At 51.1% G+C, this 14,981-nt stretch overlaps 1 protein-coding gene across 2 annotated transcripts in view; it reads right to left on the reverse strand.

The window, feature by feature from the left end:
- LOC129848152 (ubiquitin carboxyl-terminal hydrolase 8-like) overlaps positions 1 to 14,981 on the reverse strand; it is a 41,980-nt gene that overhangs the window by 6,698 nt on the left and 20,301 nt on the right. Inside the window, exons 11-18 of one of the 2 annotated variants that reach the window (XM_055915626.1) lie at positions 10,873 to 10,968; positions 10,289 to 10,363; positions 9,739 to 10,037; positions 8,902 to 9,123; positions 8,074 to 8,284; positions 4,807 to 5,043; positions 418 to 560; positions 172 to 304 (exon numbers count right to left, since the gene is read on the reverse strand). In XM_055915626.1, the coding sequence (XP_055771601.1) occupies positions 172 to 304; positions 418 to 560; positions 4,807 to 5,043; positions 8,074 to 8,284; positions 8,902 to 9,123; positions 9,739 to 10,037; positions 10,289 to 10,363; positions 10,873 to 10,968 (1,416 nt within the window). The remainder of the gene's footprint in view (positions 1 to 171; positions 305 to 417; positions 561 to 4,806; positions 5,044 to 8,073; positions 8,285 to 8,901; positions 9,124 to 9,738; positions 10,038 to 10,288; positions 10,364 to 10,872; positions 10,969 to 14,981) is intronic. The other variant, XM_055915627.1, reaches the window with a different exon arrangement.

The following is a 14,981-nucleotide window of genomic DNA, read 5'->3' on the forward strand; positions in this document are numbered from 1 at the left end:
ACAGTAGTTGTTGAGGGCATACATTTTGGTATGAGTGGCCGCTGGGGGAATGGAACCCACGACCCTGTCGTTACCAGACCCATGGTCTACCAACGGAGCCACACAGGACCAGAAGACACACAGCAAAGTATTTGACTGCAGTGTTTCCAGGCAGATGCTAATAGTACTTACAGACACTCCAAACAGGTTGTATCTCTTGAGGTTGGCTCTGGGTCCGATGACATACTGACTGAGGTCTAGATTCTCCAGAGGGAAGTCTACTGCCGTCTGCAGCTTCTGCTTCCAACGGCCCTCGTACGAGAACCTACAAGAGACGGCAGTACTGGGGTTAATACACATTGTTATCGGTGTGTGTGTGTGTGTGTGTCTTGGTCATCACGTGTCATTTGAAATGCACACGGTGTTGTCAATAGGTACCGTTTAAGGTGAACCAGTATGATGGGCGGGACCTTCCAGATCTCCAGCTTCTTGATGGAGTCTCTGAGAGCTTTACAGTGTCGACAGAACACCTTGTTCTGGTCAGTCAGCTTCTCCTCCTTAGAAAACAGCTTCAGACAGTCCTGGAACACAGTAAGACGTGGTTAGATTAGACAGTTTCCTTCCCCCTGAAAACCAGGTGTGGGGACTCTGGGGCTCCCTTCCCCCTGAAAACCAGGTGTGGGGACTCTGGGGCTCCCTTCCCCCTGAAAACCAGGTGTGGGGACTCTGGGGCTCCCTTCCCCCTGAACCTCGGCAAGACGGAGCTGCTCTTCCTCCCGGGGAAGGACTGTCCGTTCCATGATCTCGCCATCACGGTTGACAACTCCATTGTGTCCTCCTCCCAGAGCGCTAAGAACCTTGGCGTGATCCTGGACAACACCCTGTCGTTCTCCACCAACATCAAGGCGGTGGCCCGTTCCTGTAGGTTCATGCTCTACAACATCCGCAGAGTACGACCCTGCCTCACACAGGAAGCGGCGCAGGTCCTAATCCAGGCACTTGTCATCTCCCGTCTGGATTACTGCAACTCGCTGCTGGCTGGGCTCCCTGCCTGTGCCATTAAACCCCTACAACTCATCCAGAACGCCGCAGCCCGTCTGGTGTTCAACCTTCCCAAGTTCTCTCACGTCACCCCGCTCCTCCGCTCTCTCCACTGGCTTCCAGTTGAAGCTCGCATCCGCTACAAGACCATGGTGCTTGCCTACGGAGCTGTGAGGGGAACGGCACCTCAGTACCTTCAGGCTCTGATCAGGCCCTACACCCAAACAAGGGCACTGCGTTCATCCACCTCTGGCCTGCTCGCCTCCCTACCACTGAGGAAGTACAGTTCCCGCTCAGCCCAGTCAAAACTGTTCGCTGCTCTGGCACCCCAATGGTGGAACAAACTCCCTCACGACGCCAGGACAGCGGAGTCAATCACCACCTTCCGGAGACACCTGAAACCCCACCTCTTCAAGGAATACCTAGGATAAAGCAATCCTTCTGCCCCCCCCCCCCCCCCCCCCCTTAAAAGATCTGATGCACTATTGTAAAGTGGCTGTTCCACTGGATGTCATAAGGTGAATGCACCAATTTGTAAGTCGCTCTGGATAAGAGCGTCTGCTAAATGACTTAAATGTAAATGTAAATGTAAAACCAGGTGTGGGGACTCTGGGGCTCCCTTCCCCCTGAAAACCAGGTGTGGGGACTCTGGGGCTCCCTTCCCCCTGAAAACCAGGTGTGGGGACTCTGGGGCTCCCTTCCCCCTGAAAACCAGGTGTGGGGACTCTGGGGCTCCCTTCCCCCTGAAAACCAGGTGTGGGGACTCTGGGGCTCCCTTCCCCCTGAAAACCAGGTGTGGGGACTCTGGGGCTCCCTTCCCCCTGAAAACCAGGTGTGGGGACTCTGGGGCTCCCTTCCCCCTGAAAACCAGGTGTGGGGACTCTGGGGCTACCTTCCCCCTGAAAACCAGGTGTGGGGACTCTGGGGCTCCCATCCCCCTGAAAACCAGGTGTGGGGACTCTGGGGCTCCCATCCCCCTGAAAACCAGGTGTGGGGACTCTGGGGCTCCCTTCCCCCTGAAAACCAGGTGTGGGGACTCTGGGGCTCCCTTCCCCCTGAAAACCAGGTGTGGGGACTCTGGGGCTCCCTTCCCCCTGAAAACCAGGTGTGGGGACTCTGGGGCTCCCTTCCCCCTGAAAACCAGGTGTGGGGACTCTGGGGCTCCCTTCCCCCTGAAAACCAGGTGTGGGGACTCTGGGGCTCCCTTCCCCCTGAAAACCAGGTGTGGGGACTCTGGGGCTCCCACCCCCCTGAAAACCAGGTGTGGGGACTCTGGGGCTCCCTTCCCCCTGAAAACCAGGTGTGGGGACTCTGGGGCTCCCTTCCCCCTGAAAACCAGGTGTGGGGACTCTGGGGCTCCCTTCCCCCTGAAAACCAGGTGTGGGGACTCTGGGGCTCCCTTCCCCCTGAAAACCAGGTGTGGGGACTCTGGGGCTCCCTTCCCCCTGAAAACCAGGTGTGGGGACTCTGGGGCTCCCTTCCCCCTGAAAACCAGGTGTGGGGACTCTGGGGCTCCCTTCCCCCTGAAAACCAGGTGTGGGGACTCTGGGGCTCCCTTCCCCCTGAAAACCAGGTGTGGGGACTCTGGGGCTCCCTTCCCCCTGAAAACCAGGTGTGGGGACTCTGGGGCTCCCTTCCCCCTGAAAACCAGGTGTGGGGACTCTGGGGCTCCCTTCCCCCTGAAAACCAGGTGTGGGGACTCTGGGGCTCCCTTCCCCCTGAAAACCAGGTGTGGGGACTCTGGGGCTCCCTTCCCCCTGAAAACCAGGTGTGGGGACTCTGGGGCTCCCTTCCCCCTGAAAACCAGGTGTGGGGACTCTGGGGCTCCCTTCCCCCTGAAAACCAGGTGTGGGGACTCTGGGGCTCCCTTCCCCCTGAAAACCAGGTGTGGGGACTCTGGGGCTCCCTTCCCCCTGAAAACCAGGTGTGGGGACTCTGGGGCTCCCTTCCCCCTGAAAACCAGGTGTGGGGACTCTGGGGCTCCCTTCCCCCTGAAAACCAGGTGTGGGGACTCTGGGGCTCCCTTCCCCCTGAAAACCAGGTGCGGGGACTCTGGGGCTCCCTTCCCCCTGAAAACCAGGTGCGGGGACTCTGGGGCTCCCTTCCGCCTGAAAACCAGGTGCGGGGACTCTGGGGTTTCCGCCTGAAAACCAGGTGCGGGGACTCTGGGGTTTCCGCCTGAAAACCAGGTGCGGGGACTCTGGGGTTTCCGCCTGAAAACCAGGTGCGGGGACTCTGGGGTTTCCGCCTGAAAACCAGGTGCGGGGACTCTGGGGTTTCCGCCTGAAAACCAGGTGCGGGGACTCTGGGGTTTCCGCCTGAAAACCAGGTGCGGGGACTCTGGGGTTTCCGCCTGAAAACCAGGTGCGGGGACTCTGGGGTTTCCGCCTGAAAACCAGGTGCGGGGACTCTGGGGTTTCCGCCTGAAAACCAGGTGCGGGGACTCTGGGGTTTCCGCCTGAAAACCAGGTGCGGGGACTCTGGGGTTTCCGCCTGAAAACCAGGTGCGGGGACTCTGGGGTTTCCGCCTGAAAACCAGGTGCGGGGACTCTGGGGTTTCCCCTGAAAACCAGGTGCGGGGACTCTGGGGTTTCCCCTGAAAACCAGGTGCGGGGACTCTGGGGTTTCCCCTGAAAACCAGGTGCGGGGACTCTGGGGTTTCCCCTGAAAACCAGGTGCGGGGACTCTGGGGTTTCCCCTGAAAACCAGGTGCGGGGACTCTGGGGTTTCCCCTGAAAACCAGGTGCGGGGACTCTGGGGTTTCCCCTGAAAACCAGGTGCGGGGACTCTGGGGTTTCCCCTGAAAACCAGGTGCGGGGACTCTGGGGTTTCCCCTGAAAACCAGGTGCGGGGACTCTGGGGTTTCCCCTGAAAACCAGGTGCGGGGACTCTGGGGTTTCCCCTGAAAACCAGGTGCGGGGACTCTGGGGTTTCCCCTGAAAACCAGGTGCGGGGACTCTGGGGTTTCCCCTGAAAACCAGGTGCGGGGACTCTGGGGTTTCCCCTGAAAACCAGGTGCGGGGACTCTGGGGTTTCCCCTGAAAACCAGGTGCGGGGACTCTGGGGTTTCCCCTGAAAACCAGGTGCGGGGACTCTGGGGTTTCCCCTGAAAACCAGGTGCGGGGACTCTGGGGTTTCCCCTGAAAACCAGGTGCGGGGACTCTGGGGTTTCCCCTGAAAACCAGGTGCGGGGACTCTGGGGTTTCCCCTGAAAACCAGGTGCGGGGACTCTGGGGTTTCCCCTGAAAACCAGGTGTGGGGACTCTGGGGTTTCCCCTGAAAACCAGGTGTGGGGACTCTGGGGTTTCCCCTGAAAACCAGGTGTGGGGACTCTGGGGTTTCCGCCTGCTACATTAGGTTACAACTAAAAAATAACAGGGTTGACCATTTCCTCCTAAAATCAGACAGAAATCTTAAAATGAGGGACAGACATTTCACGGTATTAGATGAATCACATTAAATGAATACTGATGTTCAGAAATGACTGTCAAAGCAACAGAATAAACAGGGCTTTACAATGATGGTGAAATGGACTGGGTTTAAAATCAGTCAGAGGACGCTCAGAGGGACATGTCACAACGCTGAATTGTGGCACTTTAGCTAGTCATATAAAAAATACATATTATATATTTATAGAATTTTCCATATGGGCACTTAATTTAATATAACAGGCTTTTAAAATGCTATATTTCCGACCAATTTCTACTTAAAATATCAAAAAGGGAGAGAAAAAAGGTATTGATTTGGAAGAAGGAGCCGTGTGTGTACACACGCGTGTTGTCTTACCTGCAGGGAACACTTGTTGGTGGAGGCCAGCGGCAGGGACAGGTACATGAAGGTCTCGAAGGTGCGTGACTTCCTGTGGCAGGTGAGACACTGAACTGTGCTCTTAAACTGTCCCTGGAACAGCGCTACGATGACAGACTCGTTGAGCAGCTTGTGTTTGCTCCAGGCCTGGTCAGCAGCCCGCTGGTCGTCCAGATCGTCATTCTCCTCCTCCGTGTAACGCTTACGGTTAGCAACCTTCAGACAGAGGACAGGGCAATACAACATGGACAGAGAGAGAGAGGACAGGGCAATACAACATGGACAGAGACAGACGAAGACAGAGAGACAGACAGGAAGAGAGACAGAAAGGAAGAGAGACAGAAAGAGAGACAGAAAGACAGAAAGACAGAGAGACAGAGAGACAGAAAGACAGAGAGACAGAGAGACAGAGAGAGAGACAGAGAGACAGAGAGAGAGAGACAGAGAGAGAGAGTCAGTTTCAAATGTCATCATATTCCCTATATAGTGCCCTACTTTTGACCAGAGCCCTATGGGCTGTAGTGCACTAGTTAGTGAACAGGGTTCCATTTGGGACAAAACTCATTGACCAGGGGAAAGCTATACAGACTAAAGGTTTCCTCCACCATATTATTTCCACCTGTTAAGACTTTCCTGATCAGCACAGATGAAGAGGAGGAGCGGCCCTTTGTTAAAGCGGTCGAGGAAGAACCATTAGGTTGCAGCTGCTGCCTCAACTTAGTCCCTCTTTTGGGAGGTTCAACCACACCAGACACAGTCTAAACTATCAGCTTCCCTCCCATGCAGTTTGTCTAGAGCGCTGTCCAGTACGGTACGGTGGGGGGAGAGGTTCAACAGGCACAAGAGTTAATTAACTCATTCATATGACATTAATTAGTGTTGATGTAAAGACGGAGTCCGCGTCCTAAATAGCACCATATTCCTGCTATAGTGCACTACTTTTCAGACTCCGACATAGTGTGCCATTTGAGACGCAGAGGGGTGGTCTGGGCCTGGAGAAGGACGATGATGTCACAGACACATCCACAGGTCACACGGCAGGATATGAAGTCATGAGATGAGCACACTACAAAAGGCCCTGTTCCAATTCAGTCCCTAAACCCTTCCCCATCTGGAGTATGAGAAGGGGGGCTAGGTACTAGGGGTCAAATGGGACTGGGCCACAGACACCAGTAAAGAAAACCTAAGTCTTCCATCTCCTCTTCTCTCTCCTTCTCTCTTCCCACACCATCTCCTCTTCTCTCTCCTTCTCTCTCCCCACACCATCTCCTCTCCTCTCTCCCCACACCATCTCCTCTTCTCTCTCCTCTCTCCCCACACCATCTCCTCTCCTCTCTCTCTACCCACACCATCTCCTCTCCTCTCTCTCTACCCACACCATCTCCTCTCCTCTCTCTCTACCCACACCATCTCCTCTCCTCTCTCTCTACCCACACCATCTCCTCTCCTCTCTCTCTACCCACACCATCTCCTCTCCTCTCTCTCTACCCACACCATCTCCTCTCCTCTCTCTCTACCCACACCATCTCCTCTCCTCTCTTTCTACCCACACCATCTCCTCTCCTCTCTCTCTACCCACACCATCTCCTCTCCTCTCTCTCTACCCACACCATCTCCTCTCCTCTCTCTCTACCCACACCATCTCCTCTCCTCTCTCTCTACCCACACCATCTCCTCTCCTCTCTCTCTACCCACACCATCTCCTCTCCTCTATCCCCACACCATCTCCTCTCCTCTATCCCCACACCATCTCCTCTCTTCCCTCCCCACACCATCTCCTCTCTTCTCTCCCCACACCATCTCCTCTCCTCTCTCCCCACACCATCTCCTCTCCTCTCTCCCCACACCCTCTCCTCTCCTCTCTCCCCACACCCTCTCCTCTCCTCTCTCCCCACACCATCTCCTCTCCTCTCTCCCCACACCATCTCCTCTCCTCTCTCCCCACACCATCTCCTCTCCTCTCTCCCCACACCATCTCCTCTCCTCTCTCCCCACACCCTCTCCTCTCCTCTCTCCCCACACCCTCTCCTCTCCTCTCTCCCCACACCCTCTCCTCTCCTCTCTCCCCACACCATCTCCTCTTCTTTTCTCTCTCTACCCACACTTATCCCTCCTCCATCTCTAGAACATTTACTCCTGTAGACCACGAAGACAGGACAGGAGGGGTCTCCTGACCCCTCCTGTCTCAGCCTCCAGTATTTATGCTGCAGTAGTTTATGTGTCGGGGGGCTAGGGTCAGTTGGTTATATGTGGAGTACTTCTCCTGTCTTATCCAGTGTCCTGTGTGAAGTTAAGTATGCTCTCTCTAATTCTCTCCTTCTCTCTTTCTTTCTCTCTCGGAGGAACTGAGCCCTAGGACCATACGTTAGGACTACCGGGCATGATGACTCCTTGCTGTCCCCAGTCCACCTGGCCTTGCTGCTGTCCCAGTTTCAACTGTTCTGCCTGCGGTTATGGAACCCCTACCTGTCACAGACCTGCTGTTTTCAACTCTTAATTATCGGCTATGAAAAGCCAACTGACATTTATTCCTGATTATTATTTGACCATGCTTGTCATTTATGAACATTTTGAACATCATGGCCATGTTCTGTTATAATCTCCACCCGGCACAGCCAGAAGAGGACTGGCCACCCCTCATAGCCTGGTTCCTCTCTAGGTTTCTTCCTAGGTTTTGGCCTTTCTAGGGAGTTTTTCCTAGCCACCGTGCTTCTACACCTGCATTGCTTGCTGTTTGGGGTTTTAGGCTGGGTTTCTGTACAGCACTTCGAGATATTAGCTGATGTACGAAGGGCTATATAAAAAATAAACTTGATTGATAGGACATTAACTACTGTAGACCACGAAGACAGGACAGGTCTTTGTCTCTAGGACATGAAGATGGGACAGGAAAGGTCGAGGACATGAAGATGGGACAGGACAGGTCTCTAGGACATTTACTCCTGTAGACCATGAAGACAGGACAGGTCTTTGTCTCTAGGACATGAAGATTGGACAGGACAGGTCTTTGTCTCTAGGACATGAAGACAGGACAGGTCTTTGTCTCTAGGACATGAAGATGGGACAGGACAAGTCTGTCTCTAGGACATGAAGACAGCTCAGCTTTAACTAGGCCCATTTGACAGGAGTCGTCATTGTTCCATTCCAGAATTCTACCCTACTATGTAACCTTGGAGGCACTAGGTAATCTTCAAACTATTTTCCTTGTTAATCACTTTTGTCCTGCTCGCTCTCCGGTCTCCCTACCTTGTTGAGGTCCTCGTGGAGTCCGTCCATAAGGAAGAGCAGCAGCTCCTGGGAGTCCTGCTGTTCCTGGCCAGAGAAGGATTCATGGATCTTCCCTATAGTGAACTTAAAGTCACGCGGGCTGATACACTTATACAGGCCTGACCACAGAGCCTTCATGATCACACCAAACTCCTCTGCTACCTCGCCTCGGTGACCCAGGATATTAGCCCTGTCAGGGGGGGAGAGGGTGGCACAGAGAGACAGACAGACACACAGAGAGGGAGGGAGGGAGACAGACAGACAGATAGACACAGAGAGAGAGAGAGAGACAGACAGACAGATAGACACATGAGGGAGGGAGGGAGGGAGGCAGAGAGAGAGGAAGAGAGAGAGGCAGAGAGAGAGGGAGGGAGTGAGAGAGACAGACAGAGACAGGCAGAGAGAGACAGAAAGGGAGGGAGAGAGACAGAGAGAGAGGGAGAGAGAGAGAGAGAGAGGGAGAGAGACAGAGAGAGAGGGAGAGAGACAGAGGGAGAGAGACAGAGAGAGGTTCTTGTTGAAGTAGTCCACCATGGCTGGTGTGTTACATTATAAACCACTACATTATCATTACCACTACACGACTGACCCGTTGACATCCTCCTGATAGAGGTTCTTGTTGAAGTAGTCCACCATGGCCGGTGTGTTACATTATAAACCACTACATTATCGTTACTACATTATCATTACCACTACACGACTGACCTGTTGATATCCTCCTGATAGAGGTTCTTGGTGAAGTAGTCCACCATGGCCGGTGTGTTACATTATAAACCACTACATTATCCTTACCACTAGACGACTGACCTGTTGATATCCTCCTGATAGAGGTTCTTGTTGAAGTAGTCCACCATGGCCGGTGTGTTGCAGAGACACTGCAGGATGGAGTTCATGTAGCAGGTGTTACCTAGGTTACGCAGGCCGGTGAGCGAGGCGCCCAGACCGCCAAACACAGGGTTCAGGTTACGGATCTTAGCCGCAGACGGACGGGCGATCTCCACCTTGGTGTAGACGCTAGCAGTGGATGGTCTGGGAGAGGGATGTGACAAGTTACAAACAGTACAGTCAAATAAACTGGATTATAAAACAGATAGCTACTGTGACGTCATCAACTTTCATCCAGAAATGTGGATTAAATACTTATGGAGACTCAAACCTTATAACTCAATCCAAAAGTTATAATCCAAAAGTATTTTTTATCATATCCATGAATCGAAATGATCTAGAAACATTTAAATGCAACTTAGTCCAAGGACTGATTTTAACCCCAGACTCAGATTAAGTGTAGTCCAGGGGTGTATTCATTAGTCGGATTCCATTTCAAAACGTTGTCTGTTGCAAAACATTTTGTAACGAAACTGTTTCGATTGGATAAATTCAGCTAGGTCCCTCCCCATTTCGTTCTGTTTTCTCTGTTGGCTTCCGTTTGGTTCCTAGAGTAAAACGGGAAACGGTTTCCGTTGAAAAACGTTTTGTAATAAGACAAAACTCTTTGCAACGGAATCCAACTAATGAATACACCCCAGGATTTAAAAACATATTATTCATTGAAAAATAGCTTTTTAGTCCAGTAGTAGGCTTAATCAGAGTGAGTGAAACGTATATATTGACCAGGCCCATCCATGTGACGATGATGTCACCTACTTGGTCTCCCTGTTAAAGGTTGGGCGCGTGGCTGCAGTTATAGGGGCGGTAACCTTCTTTAGCCCCTCCTCCCTCAGGTCCTGGCTGATGTCTGGAGAAGAGTAGGAACGTTTCAGTTTGGACTGCTCCTGGTCGCGGTCCATGGTCTGGTCGGGCTCAGCGGGGCGGGGCTGCTTCTGTTTGGCCGTAGGAGGGGTGGAGGGGGGCGTCTGGGGTACGCTGACCTCAGGGGGGTAGCAGTCCACCCGGTTGGTTGGGGAATGGTAGTAACGGTAGGTACCGGTTACCGTGTCCAAGAACTGGTGGAGAGAGGATAGAGAGGAGAGGGGAGAGTTTCTTTCTTTCGTTCTCCATTTTCTTTTTCTCACAACTGATGGTTGTGTGTGAAAACATTCTCCATCGTATTTGCATGCGATGTAGTTAACCATTACACTGATAGAATATGTACACGTCAATGCTTTCTCCTTGCTGGCTACTTAGCAGTTCTCTTTAAACATCAAGAAAGTAAAAGGTGAAACAGTTTGATGTCAGTTTAGTGTTAGTGTTTTACCTTCATCCAGCCAACAGGCAGGCCTGGTACACTCCTGCCCATCTCCTCACTCCTGGCTCTGGTTAGGAGCTCCCGCTGTGGGACAACACACACATTACATACGTTACACACACATTACACACACACACACACACACACACACACACATTACACACACACACACACACACACACAAAACACACACACACACACACACACACACACACACACACACACACACACACACACACACACACACACACACACACACACAGTGTATAGAGCGCAGCCAATGTAAGGAGAATTCTGCTCAGTCAAAGGGGGGTAGCTAGCGGTAGTATTGAAATGCAGGCTTCTCCTGTTGCTTCACTAGAATGTTCCCGGCAGGCGATGGTAGAACAAAAAAAAAAGAAAAGAAAAATCTCAAAAACTTGGGGATCAAACGTCCCAAGTGCCATTTGTGTCCCACCATTTCCAAGAGCGGGCGAGAACATGCACTCTGGATGCAGAAATAACTAATAAATAAAATGTTACAAAAACTGAAGCTTTTTCTAAAACAACAACATGCCATAACGATGTGGTGGTTTAGAGTGTTGATTATATACCTTGGGTATGACATAGTCATCAACTGTTCTATGCTTTAACATCCCAGGCTGATGGCTCCTCTTTACATCACCACTAAGCTTCAGGGGGGATGGAGCCTGGGGTTTGGGAGGGACACAACACAGTGCAGCTCACATCATTTGACTATGCAGATTAGCTTTATGGGTATCAGTGAGATTGATGGGCTGGATTTTAGGACAGTGGTTCTCCAAATCTCTCCTCAGGAACCCCCCAGGTGTGTCACAAATGTAACCCTAAACTATCTCACCTGATTCACCTAGTCGAGGGCCCGATGATTGATTCACCTAGTCGAGGGCCCGATGATTGATTCGCCTAGTCGAGGGCCCGATGATTGATTCGCCTAGTCGAGGGCCCGATGATTGATTCACCTAGTCGAGGGCCCGAGGATTGATTCACCTAGTCGAGGGCCCGAGGATTGATTCACCTAGTCGAGGGCCCGATGACTGATTCACCTAGTCGAGGGCCTGATGACTGATTCACCTAGTCGAGGGCCTGATGACTGATTCACCTAGTCGAGGGCCTGATGACTGATTCACCTAGTCGAGGGCCTGATGATTGATTCACCTAGTCGAGGGCCTGATGATTGATTCACCTAGTCGAGGGCCTGATGATTGATTCACCTAGTCGAGGGCCTGAGGATTGATTCACCTAGTCGAGGGCCTGATGACTGATTCACCTAGTCGAGGGCCTGATGACTGATTCACCTAGTCATTTACATTTACATTTACATTTAAGTCATTTCGCTGACGCTCTTATCCAGAGCGACTTACATTTTACCTTTTTATTTTTTATTTAACTAGGCAAGTCAGTTAAGAACAAACTCTTATTTTCAATGACGGCCTAGGAACAGTGGGTTAACTGCCTTGTTCAGGGGCAGAACGACAGATTTGTACCTTGTCAGCTCGGGGATTTGAACTTGCAACCTTTCGGTTACTAGCCCAACGCTCTAACCACTAGGCTACCCTGCCGCCCCTAGTCGAGGGCCTGATGACTGATTCACCTAGTCGAGGACCTGATGACTGATTCACCTAGTCGAGGGCCTGATGACTGATTCACCTAGTCGAGGGCCTGATGACTGATTCACCTAGTCGAGGGCCTGATGACTGATTCACCTAGTCGAGGGCCTGATGACTGATTCACCTAGTCGAGGGCCTGATGACTGATTCACCTAGTTGAGGGCTTGATGACTGATTCACCTAGTCGAGGGCTTGATGACTGATTCACTTAGTCGAGGGCCTGATTGATTCGCCTAGTCAAGGGCCTGATGATTGATTCGCCTAGTCAAGAGCTTGATGATTGATTCGCCTAGTCAAGAGCTTGATGATTGATTCGCCTAGTCAAGGGCCTGATGATTGGTTGACAAGTTGAATCAGGTGTGCTAGTTCTGGAATAGATCAAATACATGGACCGGCTGAGGGTCCCTGAGGAGATGTTTGGGACGGCTGGGGGTCCCCGAGGAGAGGTTTGGGACGGCTGGGGGTCCCAGAGGAGAGGTTTGGGACGGCTGTGGGTCCCCGAGGAGAGGTTTGGACCGGCTGGGGGTCCCTGAGGAGAGGTTTGAGAACCACTGTAGTAGGATATGGGTTGCACATGGGATGGGATTTCCGCTGGTCATTGGGGACAGTCTACTAACTAACTGGTGGCTAATGGATAGTATTACATTGTGGATATTATCAGACGGGTGAGATGGATGGAGTTTATATTAAGAAATGGGTTGGCTATGGGATGGGCTTACTGGTGTTGGGCTGGAAAGGTACAGTAGAGACTGGGAGAAATGGTTAGATGCTTAGTGTCTCTTTCAACATCACAGAAACAGAGACTCACTGCCACAGACAGACGGAGAAAGTAGGCTGGCCCTCCTTGAAACCTCGTAGTATGATGCATTGCGCTCTTTTCGGCTATAAAGCCCCCTAACTTCCGCCATACCTTACCTCATTGGTAACCTTCAGACGTACAAGTTACCAGACCTGGACTCAGGGACGGCTAACCCTGGAGATCAATCTCCACCGAGTTACGTAAATCTAATTTTAGTGCTTTGGCACCGCTCATGGGAATTTGATCTCATCAAAACTCCTTAAAGTTGGTGGAGTTGGAAAAATGACTTGTATCATGCACAAAGTACATGTCCTAACCAACTTGCCAAAACTATAGTTTGTTAATTAACAAGAAATTTGTGGAGTGGTTGAAAAACGAGTTTTAATGACTCCAACCTAAGTGTATGTAAACTTCCCACTTCAACTGTAGATACACTACTGTTTAAAAGTTTGGGGTCACTTAGAAATGTCCTTTTTGAAAGACTAAAATAACATCAAATTGATCAGAAATACAGTGAAGACATTGTTAAATGTTGTAAATGACTATTGTAGCTGGAAATGGAATATCTACACAGGCGTACAGAGGCCCATTATCAGCAACCATCACTCCTGTGTTCCAACGGCACGTTGTGTTAGCTAATCCAAGTTTATCATTTTAAAAAGGCTAATTGATGATTAGAAAACCCTTTTGCAATTATGTTAGCACAGCTGAAAACTGTGATTAAAGAAGCAATAAAACTAGCCTTCTTCAGACTGCTGAGTATCTGGAGTATCAGCATTTGTGGGTTTGGCTCAAAATGGCCAGAAACAAAGCACTTTCTTCTGAAACTCGTCAGTCTATTCTTGTTCTGAGAAATGAAGCCTATTCCATGTGAGAAACTGCAATTAAGGTCACAGTTATGAAAACTTAGGACACTAAAGAGGCCTTTCTACTGACTGAAAAACACCAAAAGAAAGATGCCCAGGGTCAATGCTCATCTGCGTGAACGTGCCTTAGGCATGCTGTAAGGAGGCATGAGGACTGCACATGTGGCCAGGGCAATAAATTGTCGGTACTGTGAGAGGCCTAAGACAGCGCTACAGGGAGACAGGACGGAAAGCTGATGTTACGCGTGGTCTGCCACTGCGAGGACTAACACCTGCACAGGATCGGTACATCCAAACATCACACCTGCGGGACAGGTACAGGATGGCAACAACAACTGCCCAAGTTACACCAGGAACGCACAATCCCCCCATCAGTGCTCAGACTATCTGCAATAGGCTGAGAGAGGCTGGACTGAGGACTTGTAGGCCTGTTGTAAGGCAGGTCCTCACCAGACATAACTGGCAACAACGTTTCCTATGGACACAAACCCACCGTCGCTGGACGAGACAGGACTGGCAAAAAGTGCTCTCACTGACGAGTCCTGATTTTGACTCACCAGGGGTGAGCGGATTCGCGTTTATCGTAGAAGGAATGAGCGTTACACCGAGGCCTGTACTCTGGAGCGGGATCAATTTAGAGGTGGAGAGTCCGTCATGGTCTGGGGCGGTGCGTCACAGCATCATCGGACTGAGCTTGTTGTCATCACAGGCAATCTCATTGCTGTGCGTTACAGGGAAGACATCCTCCTCCCTCATGTGGTACCCTTCCTGCAGGCTCATCCTGACATGACCCTACAGCATGACAATGCCACCAGCCATACTGCTCGTTTTGTGCGTGATTTTCTGCAAGACAGGAATGTCAGTGTTCTGCCATGGCCAGCGAAGAGCCCGGATTTCAATCCCATTGAGCACGTCTGGGACCTGTTGGATCGGAGGGTGAGGGATAGGGCCATTCCCCCCAGAAATGTCCGGGAACTTGCAGGTGCCTTGGTGGAAGAGTAGGGTAACATCTCACAGCAAGAACTGGCAAATCTGGTGCAGTCCATGAGGAGGGGATGCACTGCACTACTTATTAATGCAGCTGGTGGCCACACCAGATACTGACTGTTACTTTTGATTTTGACTCCCCTTTGTTCAGGGACACATTATTCCATTTCTGTTAGTCACATGTCTGTGGAACTTTTTCAGTTTAAATCTCAGTTGTTGAATCTTGTTATGTTCATACAAATATTTACACATGTTAAGTTTGATGAAAATAAACGCAGTTGACAGTGAGAGGTCGTTTCTTTTTTTGCTGAGATCAGATGTGTATAGTGTAATTGATGTGTATATAGATGTGTATAGAGTAATTGTTGTGTATTGACGTGTTTGACAGGTCATCATTGTAAATAAGAAATGAATTGACGTAC

Source organism: Salvelinus fontinalis, unplaced genomic scaffold, assembly GCF_029448725.1.
Source record: "Salvelinus fontinalis isolate EN_2023a unplaced genomic scaffold, ASM2944872v1 scaffold_1017, whole genome shotgun sequence".
NCBI classification, from domain to species: domain Eukaryota; kingdom Metazoa; phylum Chordata; class Actinopteri; order Salmoniformes; family Salmonidae; genus Salvelinus; species Salvelinus fontinalis.